Source organism: Musca domestica, unplaced genomic scaffold, assembly GCF_030504385.1.
Source record: "Musca domestica strain aabys unplaced genomic scaffold, Musca_domestica.polishedcontigs.V.1.1 1, whole genome shotgun sequence".
Taxonomy (NCBI): Eukaryota; Metazoa; Arthropoda; class Insecta; order Diptera; family Muscidae; genus Musca; species Musca domestica.
Window position 1 is genome coordinate 15165590 of NW_026712114.1, and position 19914 is coordinate 15185503.

Here is a 19914-nt window from a genome sequence, read left to right on the forward strand (position 1 = left end):
TTTTATTGTACAAAATGCTTTTTTGGATCGTTAAAGGAAGTAGACAGGATAAAAGCTCTTTAATTTTTTGTAACGCTGATAATTTTAAGATAACATTCGTTTTAGATTACGTTACGTAATCCACTAATCTTCTCAACGCACGGTTATTCCCATATAAATCACTTACCAACACTAAAAATTTCAATTAATATTGGCTGCGATCGATTGATATTTAAACCGCGCATTTAGCTTTAGAATTACGAACATGATACGAGCACTATTTTTTGACAAAAATTATTGTCTTCGGATTCAGGTGGTGTATACTTTAATTATCATTTTATATGAAAATCATGTAATCGGCCAATTCTATTGCGAGTTTAATGTTATCACCTTGTCGGCGGTCCTTATTTGAACCCAACCTTATTTCCGAAAATAGATCCCCATACATCCAAATCCTCATACATATTTGTTCTTTTCCAAAACCTGCAAATTTTCTATAATATCGGTTAGCGTTGTTAAATTTTTATATTATTGCATGATTTGGAATATAGTATTGCTAAAAACCATTTTAAAATTATATTGGTAACCTCATTTTTATTTAATTTCAAATTTGAAATGCTGTTAAGTTCTTAATACTCCTAAAAATCCTATTTTTCGAAGACGTACGTAACACAAAAATAAATATAACAAATAGTAACTTAGCTGACATTTAAATGGCATAATATAAATCAGAAAATCCCCAAAATGATTTTTTCGTTTCTAGAGCACACGGGTAACACTGCACTCAAAATAAACCAGACAATATGTTGGATTTTTCGATGTTTTGATCTGCAAACCCCTTTGCTCAACAACTAGTATACAGAGTCGATGGACATATCTTTGGCGCCGAAGACAATGTCGCTTCAAATCTTATAAAAATTGCCTCCAAGAAAATATTGAAAATATTATGCGATGATATGTTTAAATGTGTTACAAACAAAAAAAATTAAATAATTTTTTGTTTTTTTTGAAAAATAAATATAGTTTTTATTTTTCCTTTTGCTCCAAATTTTGACGCCGTCGCTTGATTTAAAACTGATGAGCCGCCACCGGCGGCGGAAGAAAATAGTTCCGCTCCGTTGTCTACTAGCGTCACTTATTTTCAAGAAAAGTTTTTAGACGGAAACCTTTGATTGTGTTAAGAAATTTTAAGCCCGAAAAGTGTTAATCGAGTTCAAATTTATGATAATTTTCATATTTTTTTTTGATTTTCAAGAATACCATAAGAAATATATAACAATTCCATTACCAGATGGCGATTGAAACGAACAAACTTTTGCTGTCCACACAGCAGGAAAAACCTAATCATTATACGTAAATAAAACCAGATTTGAAAATTATTATCCTCTCCAATGTACAGTTTTAGTAATATACAATATGTTTTCTATTTCATGATCGTGCATTTTGTGGAAATTATTCTAAATATTAAACAGATATTTAAAGGAATTTCGTGTGGAACAATGCCAGTCCTTTTTGCAACATAAATGCAACCAGCACCGACCCTTTGTTTGCTTCAATTGGCATTTCCAAAATCAAAGGCGCCGACGACCGATAAGAAAGCGAGATGGTACCTTTAACTATAGTGCCGATAATTATTGCACAAAATATGATGAAACAACAGGCATTTGCCCAGATGGTGACGAGTAAGTAATAGCTAACAAGACCCCCGAAAAAATATGTTTGCCATTCCATGCAATGGGAAATTGCGTATTATTATGAAAAGAAATGAAGTCGTCTAGTTGGAAGAGGAGAGATATGTGTGGTGTTTGCATGAGAGTGTATGCGTATGTGTGTGTGTGCCTGTATGTGCATTTTTGAATAAGAAATCTCCATATTGGGAGCATTCATAAATTTGATTCTAATTAAAATTCAGTGTTTGAATTGTTGTTGATATTTGTTAACGAAGAAAAAACATTTGTTGATGTGTTGTATTTTTGCGAAATTACTTCGCCTTATTGCACCCCACTCAGTCCCCTTCCCCACTCCATTAACAATAGTTGGCGTTTTTTCGTTGAATGTGTATTGCTTTCATCATTTACGCATTTATTTTGTTTGTATTGTTTTTTCTTGTTTCTTTTGCTCTTTTTTTGTTTCCATTCATTTTTGCCGCTTCTTTCTCATTTACCCATTCGTAATTGGATTTTTTGTCCTTTTCTAATTGTATATGTTTTGCTTATTTTCTTTTGATGTTTTTTTCGTTTAGTGAGTTTGTGTGCCTTTGTAAATTTTGTTTTGGTTGTGTGCGTGTGTGAACAATCACAACAAAACCGAGAAGAGTAGTGCTGTTTTGGCGTTTTTGTGGTGGCGTTTTTATTTGTTTAGCGAAAATATTACTGATTATCCAAGCAAATACTGTAATAAAATTGACCAACATGCCATTGGATTACCATAAAGTTAGTTGTTCTTCGGTTATTTTTCTTATTGTAATTATGTAAAATATGTTTTTTTTTTCATTTTTGCCTTTATAAAAAAGTGGAAGATTCGTTAAGGTGTAATGAAAAGATTGAACAATTCAGTAAAAACTCTTCAATTTTTTCGACATTTTTTCCAGTGGTACGTATTTTTACTCTGATCCCGGGAAACTATTTTTTTCTTGGGGGACGGACCCGGGACCCCAGATTTTTGACCCGAAAATCAGGGTTCTAGACCCTGACTAGACTCGGATCCAATTACCCGATATAAACAATATAGGTATCGTTGGAAAGCTTATGAAAATACCTTTCCAATAATTCCAACGACGCGAAACAAACTTTTTTACTGAAAACATAATTTTAATGAACTGGTTAGAATCGGGTTATGCGGATGGATGGATCCATGTCTCTGGACCCGAAAAAGGTATTATCACAAATTGTAGCATTTTGGAAAGGTAAGAGTGTTTTTTTTTTGGAAAGGTAAGAGTGCTATAATTTGGCATCAATTTTGTTGAACCCCATAATGGACTCTTTTTGGACTTTTTGGGGGTCTTCTAAAAAAACCGAGTCCAAAAAAATCGATCATTTGACTATAACTTCCGAACCATGACCACTGACCCCATCATGTTACCACTTGTAGGTATTTTCATAAGCTTTCCAACGATACCTATATTGTCTATATCGGGTAATTGGATCTGGGTCCAAGCCGGGTCTTGAACTCAAATTTTCGGGTAAAAATCTGGGGTCCCGGATCCATCCCCGAAGAAAAAATAGTTTCCCGGAATCAGGGTAAAAATACCTACCTCTGGAGATACCTATCTCGAAAAAATGGAAGAGTTTTCACTAAACTAGAGTTGTTCCAACAATTTTAACAATTTACTTCAAAACCGTAAATCCACTACATCGAATTACACGACACCCAATTGTATTCTGCTCATGAAATTGCATCATACTGCTTTGTGTGGTAAATGTATATAGCATGTCGATTAAAAGATGTGAACCCCTTTTTTAGTCTGCCATTGACAACGGTTTAGAATACAATACACGCCTAAGTGTCAATGCTGGCAGATAATGTTCCCGAAGTAAAGCTTCGAAGAGTCGGGGAATAGTTACTAGAAAAATGTTGAAAAATGTATGAGTAAAGTTTGTTTAGCGGAGGATGTACCACCAACTCTACCTTGAAAGTGCGCAACTTTCCTTAAAGAAGAATTGCACGACTCGATTTCGCCTTTTCTCCCAAGTCGAGAAATCAACCTGAACAGACTGTTTCATTGAACAGTGCATTTGGTACTTATCGAATATATTTTATACCTTCGAACGCACTAGAGGACGTCGAACACGCTGCATTCGGGCCAAGGTTTAAGGTTAAAAGTTTAAAGTAAAAGTGCAATATTTACCACAGACGATAATAGTGAAATTCTATCGTAGGTTTAAGTAAAACTTGACACTTTTATAGATGTTTTACACATCTCCCTGAAGATGCAATGTAACCCATTGCGAAATATCGGATTTTAATAAAGAAAAAAACCCAGACCTAAAGCTCAAAGAAAGACTTATTTATTGAAATTACATTGGAAAAGGTCGATTAAAAAAACAAACTTGAATTGTAAAAGACTAGAGTGAAACTAAGAATTTCCCAAGGTTCAGCGATATCTTCATTTTTCGCATAAGTCAGTGGTTAGCCAGTGTGATCCGCAAATGTTAGTGTTAGGGTAAGTAGAAACATTCCGTGTTAGAAGCGGGCAAGATGGGATTCTCAGGAGGGCATAGATGCTCAAATGACTTCTAATACTTGTTTTTTATCCTTGGTATCAATCTTAGGCGTCAACAATATTATATTTCATTCAGAAACGAATTTCTCTATTATTTAATTTATTGTAAGCAAAAAAGTCAGTGGTTAGCCAGTGTGATCCGCAAATGTTAGTGTTAGGGTAAGTAGAAACATTCCGTGTTAGAAGCGGGCAAGATGGGATTCTCAGGAGGGCATAGATGCTCAAATGACTTCTAATACTTGTTTTTTATCCTTGGTATCAATCTTAGGCGTCAACAATATTATATTTCATTCAGAAACGAATTTCTCTATTATTTAATTTATTGTAAGCAAAAAATATCCTTAAGGACCTTTACCTAAGAAGGCAATTTAAAAAAAATATTTCAATAAACGAGCAGTTGATAGGTCCTGTAGATAATTTAAGCTAAGGTAAAAGAACTTGATCCCTGCTTTTTTTGCTTTAACAATGTCAAATTAGACTCTCGTTGTCTTGAAAGGTAGAATACCTTAAAATATGTTTTTATAATTAGAATACCTTTGAACAGATCTTCTGCAGAAAGTGTTTTAACAGACCAGATATATATATAAGACTTTTTCCTTTGCCATATCATAAAATTGGTTGTCTTATATTGTCCTAATATGTATTAATACGCATATTAAAGCAGTTACTTCACTTTTTGGTCTTCATATGTTTTACAGTATTCAAACATAATTTCTCTATTACAGCTGTCCATTTTTACATCGCACAGCGGGCGACACAGAACGGCGTTATCATTTGCGTTATTATAAAACTTGCATGTGTGTCCATGACACCGATAGTCGTGGTTATTGCGTTAAAAACGGTCATCATTGTGCATTTGCTCACGGGGCACAGGATCAACGGCCACCGGTATATGATATAAAGGAGCTTGAAGCTCTACAAAATGCAGAGTTAACATTGGATGGTGCCAATGCCCAAAATGCCCTGGACAAGGAACGTAATCTTATGAATGAGGATCCTAAATGGCAGGATACCAATTATGTGTTGGCCAATTATAAAACAGAGCCCTGCAAAAGGCCACCACGTTTATGTCGTCAGGGCTATGCATGTCCACAGTATCATAATAGCAAGGATAAACGTCGTAGTCCACGCAAAGTCAAATATAGGTGTGTATTTGAATTGATATTTTTGTAACAAAAAGCTGATTTTTTTCATGTTTTTTAGATCCACACCATGTCCGAATGTTAAGCATGGCGAAGAATGGGGTGAGCCCAGCAATTGCGAGGCTGGAGACAATTGCCAGTATTGTCACACTCGCACCGAACAACAATTTCATCCGGAAATTTACAAGTCAACAAAATGCAACGATGTCCAGCAGGCTGGCTATTGTCCTCGCAGTGTTTTTTGTGCATTTGCACACGTAGAACGTAAGTCGATAAACAGTAACATAAAATTATCCAATTTATTTTAGACATTTTCTATTTATGCTACAAGAACTCTTTTTGGTTTTACTTGAAATAAATTGGTGTGCTTTTTTCCACAACCATTATATTATTAACTACCTATATCCACGAAGTAGTTACTTCTGTTTCAAACAGCCTGGTCTTTGAAAACAAAAGCCAAATATTTTATGAAACTCGTCCATTTAGTTGACTTACTATAACGATTTTAGAAATGCTTAACATCCTCTCTACCCCTTTAAAATTCGTTCTTCCTTTTTCCGCAACTCTCAAAATAACTGCTGCTGCATACACAAATTTTATAATTTTCCTGTAAAAAACAAAACCTAACAACTACAACTCATTTATCTCAATTGGAAAGCTTAGCATTTTAGAAAAAGCAAAAAATGATTTGTTTCTTTATCGTTTTCTTTTTCTCCATTCTTTTACTTGTTCTGTGTATGTTCAAAAAAAAAAAAACTAATTTTTATAAATCATCATCATGTCACAATAACGATTGGTAATATATAAAAAAATGTTCGTCCACGTGTCCTCTTCCTACAACAACCACCCATCAACGTTCGATAACAATTGACCGAAACTCTATATAGCCTACATTGTCACTGAGGAGAAGTCCCGCGATATAGATGCAATTACCACAAATTTAGCTTTAAGTGATTTAATATCAAATGCTTTGCCCGATATCAAACCTAAGGATGCAACAAACAACAAAACAGGATTAATGACAATTGGCGAAAATGTATGTATTCCTCCATTCAAATTGCATATAAATTTTATAGCTAATATACATAAATACACAATATTATCAGTTAAACTATATAAAAACAGAAAAACAAGCAAAGCTAAAAACACAACAATCCTGGTATCTAGTTGACATTATATTCCTTAATTCCCTCCTGTGCTCTCCTCGTTTATCTCAATATATCTATCGTTAGATAACATAACTTATTTATGGTTTTATGGTATTATAAGCCTTGCCTTTAAATGCTATTAAATTATACAGTTTAACTTACAACGTAAACAATTAACAATTGAAGAATCTCATTTGATGTCACTACATTTACATTACAATATGGTCATTGAGAGAGTTTAAATTCAAAAATATTTTGGATTTTGACTGTATGTACCCTTTAAATATTATAATATTGTTGTTATCTTTGTGGAGAAGGTATTATAAGTTTGTTTTTGGTCCTGAGTTGGTAAACCTAAGATATAGGTTGAGTATAGTTAGATCCATTCATTCAGTATATCGATTATATCGATATACTGAATGAGATCGTGGAGCATTATAAGTAGTAGTTATGGACCGATAGCTACGACGAGGTCTTACCTAAAAAATATATCTCTCTAGTTTTTAATGGTGCCATATTTTGAGGAAATGGAATTTACCAAAAACATATTTTTCCTGGTCACAAGTATAAACCCATAATCGGATAAAATGTAGCATGGGAGAAATGCCCAATAATGAATAAAAACACCGTGAGTAGTTTCCTTTTTTCACTTTTCATACCCTCCAGAATAGGAAAAAAGGCATATTTAGTTCGTCATTCCGTTTGTAACCAATTGAAATATACATTTTAGACCCCACAAAGTATATGTAGACTTGTAGATTTTGTGATGTCCATTAGTCTGTGGAAATCACTAGCTTCCGAAGTAGGTTGATGTATTTTAGGTCCGAAGAATTTTGATACGTTTTGATATACAGGATGAGATAAAAAAAACTGCAACCAAGTCAAAGGCCATAATTTTACATTTTTTGTAAATGTATTGAATGAAAGCAAAAAATGTCGGAAATAGCATCAAATTTTAGAATAAGTTTAGATTTGTTCGAATTGGTCAACATGGCCATTATACGACCAATGAAACCGCCACATGCTGGCCGAATGTCCCTCTGAGGTATTTTTTCCCATTCCCGGGGCGTGCTGATTGCTATGGTGCTGAGTCCTGTTGGAATGTCCAAAGTCTGCGTCCAAAATGTTTGCGGTCCACAAGGCTTTAATACACCCTCTTTAATATTTTCGCGATAATATTCGGCATTTATTCTGATGGTTCGATTAATACGAGCGGAGAGCGACCATCGGCTGTTATGGCTGCCCACACCATCACCATGGACGGCGCTTGAGTTCTGATGGCAAAACGAAAGTACACATTTTCAGCTAACCTCTTTTGCAAGTAAACACGATCATTTTGTTTCTTTAGAGACAGCTGGACAATGAATGTTTTCTCATCGGAGAAAACCAAATTCGGCAGTTCACCACTTTCGGCCAAGCGAAGCAACTCTTTAGCTCTTTTGAGTCTATTTTCTTTCTGTTGCGGTGTAAGTTCTTGCACTCTTTGGAATTTCAATGGCTTTACCCCGAGCTCATTTATCAATATTTGCCATTCATCACGAATAATTTTTTTTCTGGAAAATTCTCACCAAAATGCTGTTGTACGCTTGTAATCAATATAATAATCTGTCACTGCAATAATTTTAAAAGCTGTCGGACGAGTGGCTTAAAAATGACAGCAGTCTGAAGTTTGTTGCACTTTTTTCATCTCACCTTGTAGTTCCCAAATAACTGTACCACAAGATTTAAAGAATTTTTTTGGTGGTTTTGAGCGCGGTAAATTGGCAATTTGTAATCCCAAAATGTGGGTACTACCTCCTGACAACTGCATAAACAGGTCCACATCTTCGTATAGCCTCATATTATCATTGGTACATCCCGATATTCGATATTATAATGATTTTAGCCACATTTTTAAATGAATTATTTCAAATCCACGTCTTCGTATGGACAGACCTCCTAATATTCCTTATTTGGAGGATTGTAGCCACATTTATCAACAGAACTATCTTAAACTTGTTATTTGCTGTTCGTAATAGGCACCGACTTCTCTGGAGATAATTGGTAAAAAGGTCCGCGTTTCTTTAGTTCGGCATTTTTCAACGGATTTTTTTACATTTTTTTTGTCAATATTAGGATTTGAATATGTGTGTTGGATATTGGTAAGCCTTTGGAGTAACATAGAATGTCACATTGATTTCTTTGTCTCTTTTAAATCAATTATTAAAATAAAATGCAACAATAATTTAAATATTCGGTATAGACTAATAATTAATTGAAAATAAAATCCAAATTGCTGTTTTTCAAATATTTTGAAGCACTAAGAGAGCTGGTTAGAATGTTATATATTGATATAATATTCTAACCAGCTCTCTTAGTTTTTCAAGTGAAATTTTTCTCGAGAAAAACAAGTTCGTATACCTACTGCTTTGTGAGATCGCAAAAAGGGAAAGATAGGAATTTCGCACGGAATGGTTAATCATGATTGGACTGATTGTACCCTGTCATGACGCCCATTTTGGAAAGTGTTGACTCTTAAATCATTTTTGCGGGTATTACCATAATAATGTACTTATGTTAGCCGGACAATAAAAATTTCACCGAGGGAAGCCACTTTTGCGTATGGCTAGGTCGTTTGATGGTATAGACTTTATGTATAGTTGAGTGTTTTCAGAACCGCGTGGCAATCGGTATAAAAACTCACCATCAAGAGCAATAACGTTTTAATCTTGAATTGCACTACACTTATTGTTTGTACATCCTGATTTTCTAATGTGAACTCCTTGCATTTATTTCCTGTACTAATATTGGTATTCCTCAATATATTGTGTTATTTTATGCTGAAGATAAACATAATGGCGTCTTTTTTCTAATAGTGTTTTTAACGTCTTTATACACAACAACAATACTTCAGCAAATTAAAAAACAGTAAAAAAAAACCATATTACAGATTGAATTTAAACCTTCTGAAATTGAAATGAAAAAACCATATTACAGATTGAATTTAAACCTTCTGAAATTGACCAACCGCAACACTTGAATTTTATCGTCCCATAACTATTTTCCTTCTCCACTTTCCACATGTAACTAAATTCTTCTTCAACAAGTCCAATAATTCATCACCTCAAAGTAAACACAATCCATTGTACATCGACTCCACTCATTTGACTTCATCCATACATACATACATTACCTACACATATTGCTAATAAATCTTGCTGATTAAAAATCATTTTGTTGTAATCTCTGTTCAATCTCAAATCAAATCATTTTATCATCTACTTTTGCCACCTTCTTTTTGTAGTTATTGAATATTGATGGTAATGATTCAGCCAATAATATGTTGGTAAATGCTTTGGAAAAATCCGCTAATCAGAGCAAATATTTAAACTTCTCATTGCCAATGGACAGAATTTGTGAGTATAAATATTCATAGTTATTTAAAAAGAAGAACATTTTTAGTTTTTTGTTTTGTCTAAACATTGAAAGAATATGGTTGTGGATAAATTGCAAAAAAAAGTACGCAAAACTTGAATCAATTAGGTGCATATGCGTTATATTTATGTAGCAAAAATAATTATTTCCAATATTACTAAATGTGTGTTTTTGTTTCCAAACAGCAGCCTGTTCCATTGATGAGCAACGAGACAACTCTTTGTCTGCAAGTTTGGCCAATAGCAGTCTGATTACTAGATCTTCGGCACCCATTAACATTCCAAATTCGGCACTTAGTAATTCAATAAATGGTAGGTTAATGTCGTATTTAGTTTTCTTGCAAAATTTAATTTAATTTCTTTTGTAGATTTCAATTCGAGCGGTTTTGCTGTCAATATTCCCTACAGTCCAACCACTCACACTGCTAACAATCTGTTTAATGTCCAGGATGCTTTTAATTATGGCGGCGGTTCCAGTACAAATAAGCTAAGCAATTCCTTAAGTGCTGCCAATCAAAATGATTGCAGCAACAATATCTTCTTTTCCTCACACCTTATATCGCCCGGTTTTAATGATGGACTCTCGATTAGCCCTTCATTGAGATTATCGGAATTGAATACAATGCCGGATGATTTGAATAGTAGTTCGTTGGGCAATAGTTTAACCACAAATAAAAATGCATTTTCCTTGCAATCGCTACATAATAATGGTGAAGTAGGACGTGTGACATTTGAATTGATGGCAATCAAATCACAAGCATTGAAATTATCCAGTCGTGTTGAGGACCTACAACACAAGGTAAGTTGTTTTTAACTTTTGAAAAGTTTTATTTGTTGATTTTCTCTGTAACCAAAAAAGATGGTAACAAATGATTGATTTAAGGAAAATTTTATTTTCTTACAGTTGGCAGTTACTCAGAAGGAGGCTTTGGATTGGAAAGAGCGCTACGATACAGCACAAATACAGTTGAATTTATCATCAGAATTGAGAAATTTGTCAATACAAAAATTAAAGCAATTACAGGTGAGTTATTTTCTGTGTTAACATAACACTGTTCGACACAAAAAAATAATAACAGGAAAAATCGAGCTGATTATGAAAGTAGAGCTACGCTTATATCGGCGTTTTGAAAGTTTGCATTGCAAAGTGACCTAAATAGAAGGGACAACTACCCCTTCTTCAACATTTATTGAAATTTTAGGAGTAAGATTCCTTAAAATCCGTACACTGTCTATAGTGTATTCATTAGTATTACTGGTTACAATAGCAGGATTTTTTGAGAGAAATTTTGAACTCCCAAAAGAGAAAGGTTTTTTGCCGTTTTTTAAAATCTAATTAAAAACTCAATTTAAGCGGGATAGTAGAGACTCAAAATATTCTACAAAGAAATCGTAGGAATATATTGGTATACTCTTTTTAGCATTTTCTTTGGAACGAAAGAAGACTTTAATATAAGGCAATTGCCCCGATTTTTTATGTTTTCGTGAATCCGGTCAAAATCCAGTGAACGTAGTTTCTAATCTATGAGAATAGTTCAAACATATTAAAAAGTAGTAATAACCATATCTTTTAAATTGAAATTAATACATTATTTATGTTCATATACAGGGTGAAATAAAAAAACTGCAACAAAATCAAACACCATAATTTTTACATTTCTTTTAATTTTATTGAATGAAAGCAAAAATATCGGCAATAGCATCAAATTTTAGAATTAATTTAGATTTGTTCGAATTGGCAACCTTTGGCTCGAATTATGGCCTTCAAACGACCAACGAAACCGTCACACGCTGCCCGAATATTGCGCTGCGGTATTTTGCCCCATTTCTAGCGAAGCGCTTGCTTAATGTGATCAACACTTTGGTATTTTTTAGTGCCAACCTTGCTTTCCAAAATATTCCAGACACAATAGTCCAACAGATTGGTATCCGGAGATTTCGGTGGCCATTCTTGAGTGGCGCGTGCTGAGTGCTATGGTGCTGAGTCCTGTTAGAATGTGTAAGGTCTGCTGCCAAAAAGTTTATTGTACCCAAGGCATTTATACCCCTCCAGAATATTTTCGCGATAATATTCGGCATTTATTCTGATGCCACGGTCGATTAGTATGAAGAAAGAGGCTGTTACGGCGACCCACACCATCACCATGGCCGGCGCATGAGTTCTGGTTGCCAACCGAAGGTGCACATTCTCAGCTGACCTCTTTGGCAAGTAAACACGATCATGTTGTTTGTTTACAAACTACTGGACAACGAATATTTTCTTATCTTTCGGACAAGCGAAGCAGCTCTTTAGCTCTTTGGAGTCTATTTTCTTTCTCTTGTGGTGTAAGTTCTTGCACTTTTTGGAAATTCAATGGCTTTAACCCGAGTTCTTTTTTCAATATTTGCCAAATGGAATATTGCGATATGTTCAGCTCACGAACCATTTTTCGGCCACTGCGACCCGGGTTTCGATCAAGTCGTTTCTTTTCTTTTCTTTTCGAACAATTTCTGCTGATGTCGCTGTTTTCTTCCGTCCACTTCCTTGACGTCTGCCTACGCTACCAATATCACGGTAGCAAGCGATGATACGAGACACAAAAGATTTATTCACATTTAAATGCTGGGGTGATCTAAAGCTAGCCACTTGTGGTTTTCAATCCAAACACTATCACGCTTGAATTCCATCTCGAATAACTTTTTTTCTAGAAAATTCTCACCAAAATGCTTTTGTACGCTTGTAAACAATATAATGAGCTGTCACTGGAATAATTTTAACAGCTGTCGGACGAGTAGCTTGGAAATGACATCAGTCTTAAATTGGTTGCAGTTTTTTCATCTCATCCTGTAGTAACAACCATATTCGATCTTTAAAGTGGAAATTAATACATTATTTATATTCATATTAATCGTTAATTAGAGAACACGCCTTCATATTTTCAAAACATTTTTAAGTTGTTCGCCCTCTAAATTTAGTGGGTTTCGTTCTTTTTAGTCAATACAGTTTCACTTCTATAAAATCTTTATCGCCAATGATGGCGTATGGTATAACTATAACCTTTTTTAATTGTTTATTACAATTTTAATTGTTTTTTTTTAATATACCTCATAATGCATTATATATCCCTTTTTCTTTCCAGTCCAAATTGCGCACCGATCTAGAGGAAGTCGAAAAGGTATTATATTTGGAGAACGCCCGAAAATGTATGAAATGTGAAGAGAATAATCGTACCGTAACATTGGAGCCATGTAATCATTTTATTCTATGTGACATTTGTGCCACCTCGGTGACGGAGTGTCCATATTGCCAAGTTCCAGTAGTAACCACTCATACCTAAAAGTAAGAAACCAGTGTGTACGTATGTGTTTTTCTTTTTTTCTGTAATTCTAAAAAGTAGCGGTGATAATAGTTAGACGACCATGGATATAGGCATGATAATAAAACAAAAACAAACATACCGCTTTATAAAAAAAAAACAAAAATTGCGGCTGGTTACCGACAAAAAACATCATTTATTAGGTACTCAAATTTAAATAACAAAAACAAAACGTGAAAAAAATATAAACAACAAAACATGATTTTTTTATTTAGAATTTTATTTATATAACGGAATGTTAAATAAACTGGTATTACATTTATATATAAACTTGCTATATATGTGACTTGTAGGAATTCTATTTTTTACTAAATGTTTTTATTTTCATTTTTATCGAATAATATTTTTTTAATATATATTATAACAGTGATATATAGGATACAAACAACAAATATAACAACAATAAAGTACTTTTGTATTTTTTTAGTATTTATCAAATTTATGCAGCAAGATGATAAAAACATCACTTGATTTACACTGTGCTTTAATGGCAAATCAAATAACTTTTAATAACCATTTTTTTTTGACGTATTGAGATTGTAATATCCCCATTTGGATTTGTGGTGGTTCAGATCCTTTTATGGATTTTATGGTATTATCTAAATGCATTTAAATTTTCTTTCTTCAAAACCAAAGAACCAATTTTGTAGCTCCCTAGGAAGATTAAAATAAGTGTGCATATCTGCAACACTTTAATATTTTAACTTGGAATAATTCTAATATTTGCGTGTGCAACACTTTAATATTTCAGTTTGGAATATTTCTAATATTTGAGAGCCTGACGATATAAAAGGACTTTAAGAGAGAAACACTATTTCCATAAATATTTCCCTTAAGGAAAATTCTCTCTATTCGGTATCGAAAGCATTTATATCGAAATGTAGTATTTACTCCATGATATGGGAGTTTTTCTTTCGTAACATTTCTGATGCACTCATATTAGTTATAGCTTCAATGCTTGTTAGAAACTTTAAAACCCTACAGGAATTCTCAAAAACATTTCACATATACTGGAACATTTTAAATGATGTTTAAAAAGAATTAAAGATTTTTGCCAAGTACTAATGAAGCCATAGAATTCGACGGAATGTGGGTCCACCAAACCAAATGGGGTTTAATGCTCAAATGCAAATGGTTTGCTGCACTCTATGTCCTTAAAATGTTTAACAGTGTTACCAGAATTTCTTAAAAAAAACTACAACAAATTATTTCTTAACAAAATAATCAAATTACATTATTTTCAGATTGTATTTATAGCTAGTTACATCCTACCCAAATGGTTGGATGTATAATCAATTAATTTGAATGTATTGTGGGTCACCGTTTTTTTCCTTTGTTCCTCTATTCCGTAAATAACAAGTGGCAACGGATACAAATTGGCTCTTCAAATAATTTCAAATGTCCTTATAAATATTTAATGGTTTAAGGATGTGCAACTGCTTCACCCGAAGTCCTTTGGTCCATTGTGTTCATCCTAGTTAGGATAGGAGAAATAGAGAAACAGAAGTAGGGGCTTATAGAAAGAAGTACAGTTAGCAGAGTGGTCTACTTAACATGGATAACATGGGACAAATGCATCGTAGGTGTTATATCGTCTCTCCTTCATCTTCGCATAGGCTACATTTCTTAGTTCAGGCCTACTTGTTCTTCTTCTCGAGATTACCGGCCAGAGTCCCTACAGCCGCTCTCTAAGTCCCATCTTTCTCCAGCTTCTTTGATGAGAGATTTTTGAATAATAGCTTATTGGTGGTTTGGTAGTCTCATCAAGCGGCCTCCTCGAGTTAATCAGCCATCTCATTCCCACTATATTGCTATGTCCTGGAAACCATGCCTATTTTTCACAGGATCATTTCTGTTGTCAATCTTGAAAAACTTTCAATAGTGATATATATATATTCTGGCTCCACGGAAACAGGCTTTTTCAAACGTAGCATCTGAAGCTTCCAATGAATTCCATTCCTCCACTGAACTAATTGTTCTTCTGTAAGAGAATCAATGGAAATAACATCCCCAAAAAATTCAGACTTTTAGTGTTATTGGTATTCAAAATGATACAAAGCGGTTATCCCCAATACGTTCGCTTAGACACACAATAGAAATATATATCTAAATATTTGATGGAAAACCTATGTTTTTCTTTTATTTTTATACAAAAAAAAAAAAATATTTTTTTTTTCTAATTTAAGTTCCTTTCTCTACTGGAGACAATTAAAAATTAAAAAACACAATTAGTAATAATAATTAATTATATTTAAAAAAAAAAAAAATAAAAAATTACCACACCAACAAATCAAGTAACACCTAAAGAAAACAATGTATAAAAAAGGTAATACCGAAAAAGAACAATAAATAACTAATGCTTTTTATTATTATGAAGAAAAAAATAATAATTAATTAAAAAACAAATGGAAAAATACAAGCAAATATATAAATGTATATGTACTAATTACAACAAAACAGCAACAACAAGAAATTAATATTCTAAAAAAAGGAAAATGTAAACTATGAAACTAAACCACCATATAAAGAAAAAACAGTGACGATGGCATTGATTGTAAAACAAACAACAAACAAATTATATATCTACAACGCTATATATATAAACTAAGTTTTAGGCGAATCCTCCAAAAACAAACATACAAACAACAAAATAGGTTTTTTTTGCAAAGATTTTAAATGTAATATTGTAATTACCGCTGTGTATGTGTATGGCTGGCCCTAACCAACCACCCACACTCCATATTGACTGATCATTTAACAAAGACACCGATACTGAGCAGTAGTAGTTTCTTTTCTATGTTCTTTTTTTCATATTAATAAATAATCAAATTTACACATATATAAAATAGCAAGTTTTTTTCTATCATTATTTTTGTATTGATATAATGGATACTTGAGAAAAAACGAAGTAAGGGAATTTAATAATTGAGAGATGAATGGATTTTATTTAAAGAAGTCAATAGTATATGTTTGTGTGAAAAAAAAAATTAAGTAATGCCGGGGAACATTTTTTATAGCAGCTAATGGACATTCAGCTCCGGGCTTGACTTGAGGGTTTCGATATTTTTCTCCATTTTTGTATGATCATAAATTCAACAATTTGGTTCTCCAAAGTTTTGATTTGGCAAAATATTTCTGTCAAATATTAATATTATTAATATTAAACATTATTAAAACGTAGCGTACGTAAATGTAAAATGTTTTGTATGTCCGTATTAACCAAATACGCCAGGTCCATATATTATAATCTACCAAATAAAAACGTTGTAAAAATTGATACTTTTTAAAATTAACCCAATTTTAACATTTTCAATTACAAACATTCACATTTTTATACCCTACAACACTATGTGTTGGGGGTATTTTAAGTTTGATTGGGCCAAAAATTATGTAACACCTCGAAATATTGGTTTTCCGCATAGGAATGTATATATGGATCTTCCTATCTCGCCGAGCTGAGCCGATTTTGCTATGTATATCCGTCCGTCCGCCTGGCCATGTTAATTTGCAATCACGCTACAGGTCGCAATAATGGCCCGATTCTCACGAAATTAAAAAAGGAGGTGACGATAGGAGCCTATTGTATTTGGAGATGATCGCAGAATATTTAGGGGTTGAAACGGACCAAAAACAGAATATTTTCCTGGTTTTGCAGTTGCTCGAAAATTTACATGGAGTTAGTTTAGGACTACCAATTTGGGCGACCATCGGACAATATTTATCGGCTAAAATAGACCCTAACTTTTATGTAAGAAAATATGAACATTTTCACTAAACCGCGAATATTTTAAATGTCAGCCAAATTAGAAATGCATTAAAAGTCCACTTCTGACCATAAAAGCGATGCTGATTACAATTTTGAGTTGTAAATTTTCTCAATTTTTACACCCCGCAACACTAGGTTTGTCGCAATTACCGTCCGATCCTCACGAAATTTTGCATGGGGTTAGGGTCAGAATAAAAGCCTATTGTTTTTGAAGGTCTAGATTTAGGGCTTAAAATGGGCCAAAAAAATTTAATTTTCCTGATTTTGCACTCTACAGGTCACAATTGAAAACCAATCCATACGGAATTTCGCATCAGAAGAGAGCTAAGGACAGGGAAAAAGTCTAGCATTTTGGATGACCATTGGATTATATTTACCTGTAAAATGGACCACAAGTTTCCTGTGAAATTTTGAAATGTTTTGAATGCCTAACAAAAGAACGGAGTGCGTAAATATTGTCTAAATTCCCCGGGTCAAAAACCTAAGGGGCAGGGCTTTCCGACACTATTTCAAAAACGAAATCTTCCAAAATGGATTTGGACATAAGGAGACTTCGAACATATTGTAGTGTTAGCCTAGCCTTTGCTTACACAAAAAAAGGAATTATTTCAATTGTCAACGTTGCAAATGTTCAACTTTGAAATTTTGTACGCCCGACGTTTATGGGTAACTCTCATATCAACGTCGATCGAGTGCGTCGTAGTTTAGATAACGCTGTTATATGTCATATTTTGGATATTTCGCTTGACATTTTCGATCAGACATTTAATATCCATTCTGATGGCTTAAAGGACAAATGTTAAAAATAAAACTATGTAACAAAAATGTGAATGTGTGCAATTGGGAAGATGTGGACATTGCGCATTTGCATAGTAGAGACGTACAAAACATGTTACCATAGTTGGAGGAAGTATTTTTGTACGGCTCGTCGGGTATTAGGTAGGTCTGTAATAGATTGAAATAGATTTTGTTATCAATATGGGCTTGTAGTATAAGAAGGTTTAGAGTTCACATTTCGTGCTCTTAATAGATTACATTTAACATTTTCTTTTAAGATATTACCCTTTAGATCTTGAAATGTAATGGAAATAAAGATTTAATTTCTTTGTTAATATATAGTGAAATTTGATGACGAATATTTTTGTTTTTGAAGACGTTCTTCTAAAATGATGTTTTGTAGGAGAATTTTGCATAAACCCACATGAAGACGGCCTTTACCTAGGAATTCCTGGCGTTTGGTCACGATTTTGACTTTTGATGTATTCATTTATGACAAATAATTTGGAGAATATTTTGACTTGTTAAGGTAGCTTTTAATCTTATTTCAAAGGAAAGCATCCAAAAACCCGTTGGTGACACGCTTTAGGGTGAATTCTTAAAAATATTCCTTGTATTGTTATCGGTAATATTACCAAAGACACCATATACCTAAAATTCTTGGATGCTAAGGAATCTTAATCCGAAAATTAACGCTATAAACATTCAAAACGCCCACACGTGTCTTCTATTTATAACTTTTTTTTTTCATAAGCTACTTTTTTGACAATCGAAAATTCAAAATTCTGACATACGAATTCGATTAAAATTTCTACAGTAGCTCAATTTACCTGAGCCACAAACATATTTTTTTTTTTTAGAAATAGAAGCGAAGAAGTGTGACCAATACAAGACCCAAAGATAAAATTAAATGAATTTGAGAACTATTGGGGATTTTGAAACGTCTGGGGTATTATTTTTAAGCACTTAGTTCAATATTATATGGTTTTATTGAACTTATTGCATTATTTTGGTCCGAAATATAAATTCCATAGTGGACAGCATCATCCGTGGAGCAACACATTAGTGTCCATTAGACTTTTATTCCAATTCTTTAACAAAGGCAGTTTCAAAAAGTAAGAAGAAAATAAAACATACAATCGTTCGTTATCTCTCGATTCTGAAAAGCTTTATACGAGTACAAGAAAATATTATGAATGCAAAAATTATTTAAAAAATAAAAAAATATGAAATAAATTCAAATAAGTTTAACAAAATTTAAACATGAAAAAAAACAACTTAAACACCAAATGTCTGAATTTCAATTGATGAATGTGTATGTACTGTGTAGAAATTGACGTTTAGTTAAAGCTTATAAAAATAACAACTATTTTTTCTGTATGTAAATTAAAATAAAAAAAAACAAATTATCATCATATAGATTATATAACACCACATCAATATCGAAATTAAAAGAATATATATAATTGAATAAGGAATTATGTATTTACCTTAGCATATGATTGTGAGAATTGAAAACTATGCTAGAACGAGAACAAAAATTAAAATGTAATTGTTAATCATAAAAAAATATTACAAACAGACAGATAAACAGTAAATAGCATTTAATTGTTAGGCTTTTCAATTATCAACAAAATATATCTATATACATACGAATTATATGAGTATTCCCAAAACATTTAGAACGAAGTAAAGAAAATGTTATATGTGATGCATTCATTCATTGTTAAACTACAGAACGTTAGTGTTTAATAGAAAAGTTTGACTATAGGACTCCTTCAGGGAATGTATCTATATATAATGTACAAGTGGAATTTGAAAGCAATACAAATACTAAACATAAAATTCGCCTTGAATCTTTCCCATTACTTTCTATTTCTAAACTCTGTGAAAGACAGCACCATCGAGAGGAAGGAGAGTGTTATTATCAGTTGGCAATTTACGAAGGTGGAAAGAGCCTCAATATTTAGCTATCGTACGTTTTAAGATGCAGTTAGTACTAAAGCCAGCTATTTAGACAAGATTGTTACCAATCTAAAATGTTGGACTCCAATATAAATCGTTGGGCCCAAATTTGTCATACCTACCACCATTAGAAAATAAATCCGTTT

At 33.0% G+C, this 19914-nt stretch overlaps 1 protein-coding gene across 5 annotated transcripts; it reads left to right on the forward strand.

Moving 5' to 3' along the window:
- Positions 1-1083: 1083 nt before the first annotated feature.
- On the forward strand, positions 1084-14443 carry LOC101893333 (RING finger protein unkempt). 5 transcript variants are annotated; one of them, XM_020035984.2, is made up of 10 exons: positions 1084-1332; positions 1452-1661; positions 4927-5346; positions 5405-5607; positions 6231-6379; positions 9775-9886; positions 10091-10216; positions 10273-10703; positions 10788-10928; positions 13024-14443. In XM_020035984.2, exons 1-10 carry the CDS (start codon positions 1271-1273, stop codon positions 13219-13221), a joined length of 2052 nt encoding a protein of 683 aa, XP_019891543.2. In that variant the 5' UTR covers positions 1084-1270; the 3' UTR covers positions 13222-14443. The 5 variants fall into 5 exon arrangements, with proteins under 5 accessions (XP_019891543.2, XP_019891547.2, XP_005175366.1 ...); XM_020035988.2 differs by having other exon boundaries at positions 10094-10216; XM_005175309.4 differs by having other exon boundaries at positions 1085-1332; positions 10809-10928.
- The last annotated feature ends 5471 nt before the right edge of the window (positions 14444-19914 follow it).

What these genes read in the sequence shown, in the direction of transcription:
- LOC101893333 (XM_020035984.2), top strand. Translation starts at nt 1,271, where the DNA reads ATGGCGATTGAAACGAACAAACTTTTGCTGTCCACACAGCAGGAAAAA. An exon ending in ATTTGCCCAGATGGTGACGA is followed by an intron (nt 1,662 to 4,926) that starts GTAAGTAATAGC and finishes TCTCTATTACAG; the next exon opens with CTGTCCATTTTTACATCGCA. An exon ending in TGCATTTGCACACGTAGAAC is followed by an intron (nt 5,608 to 6,230) that starts GTAAGTCGATAA and finishes AACTCTATATAG; the next exon opens with CCTACATTGTCACTGAGGAG.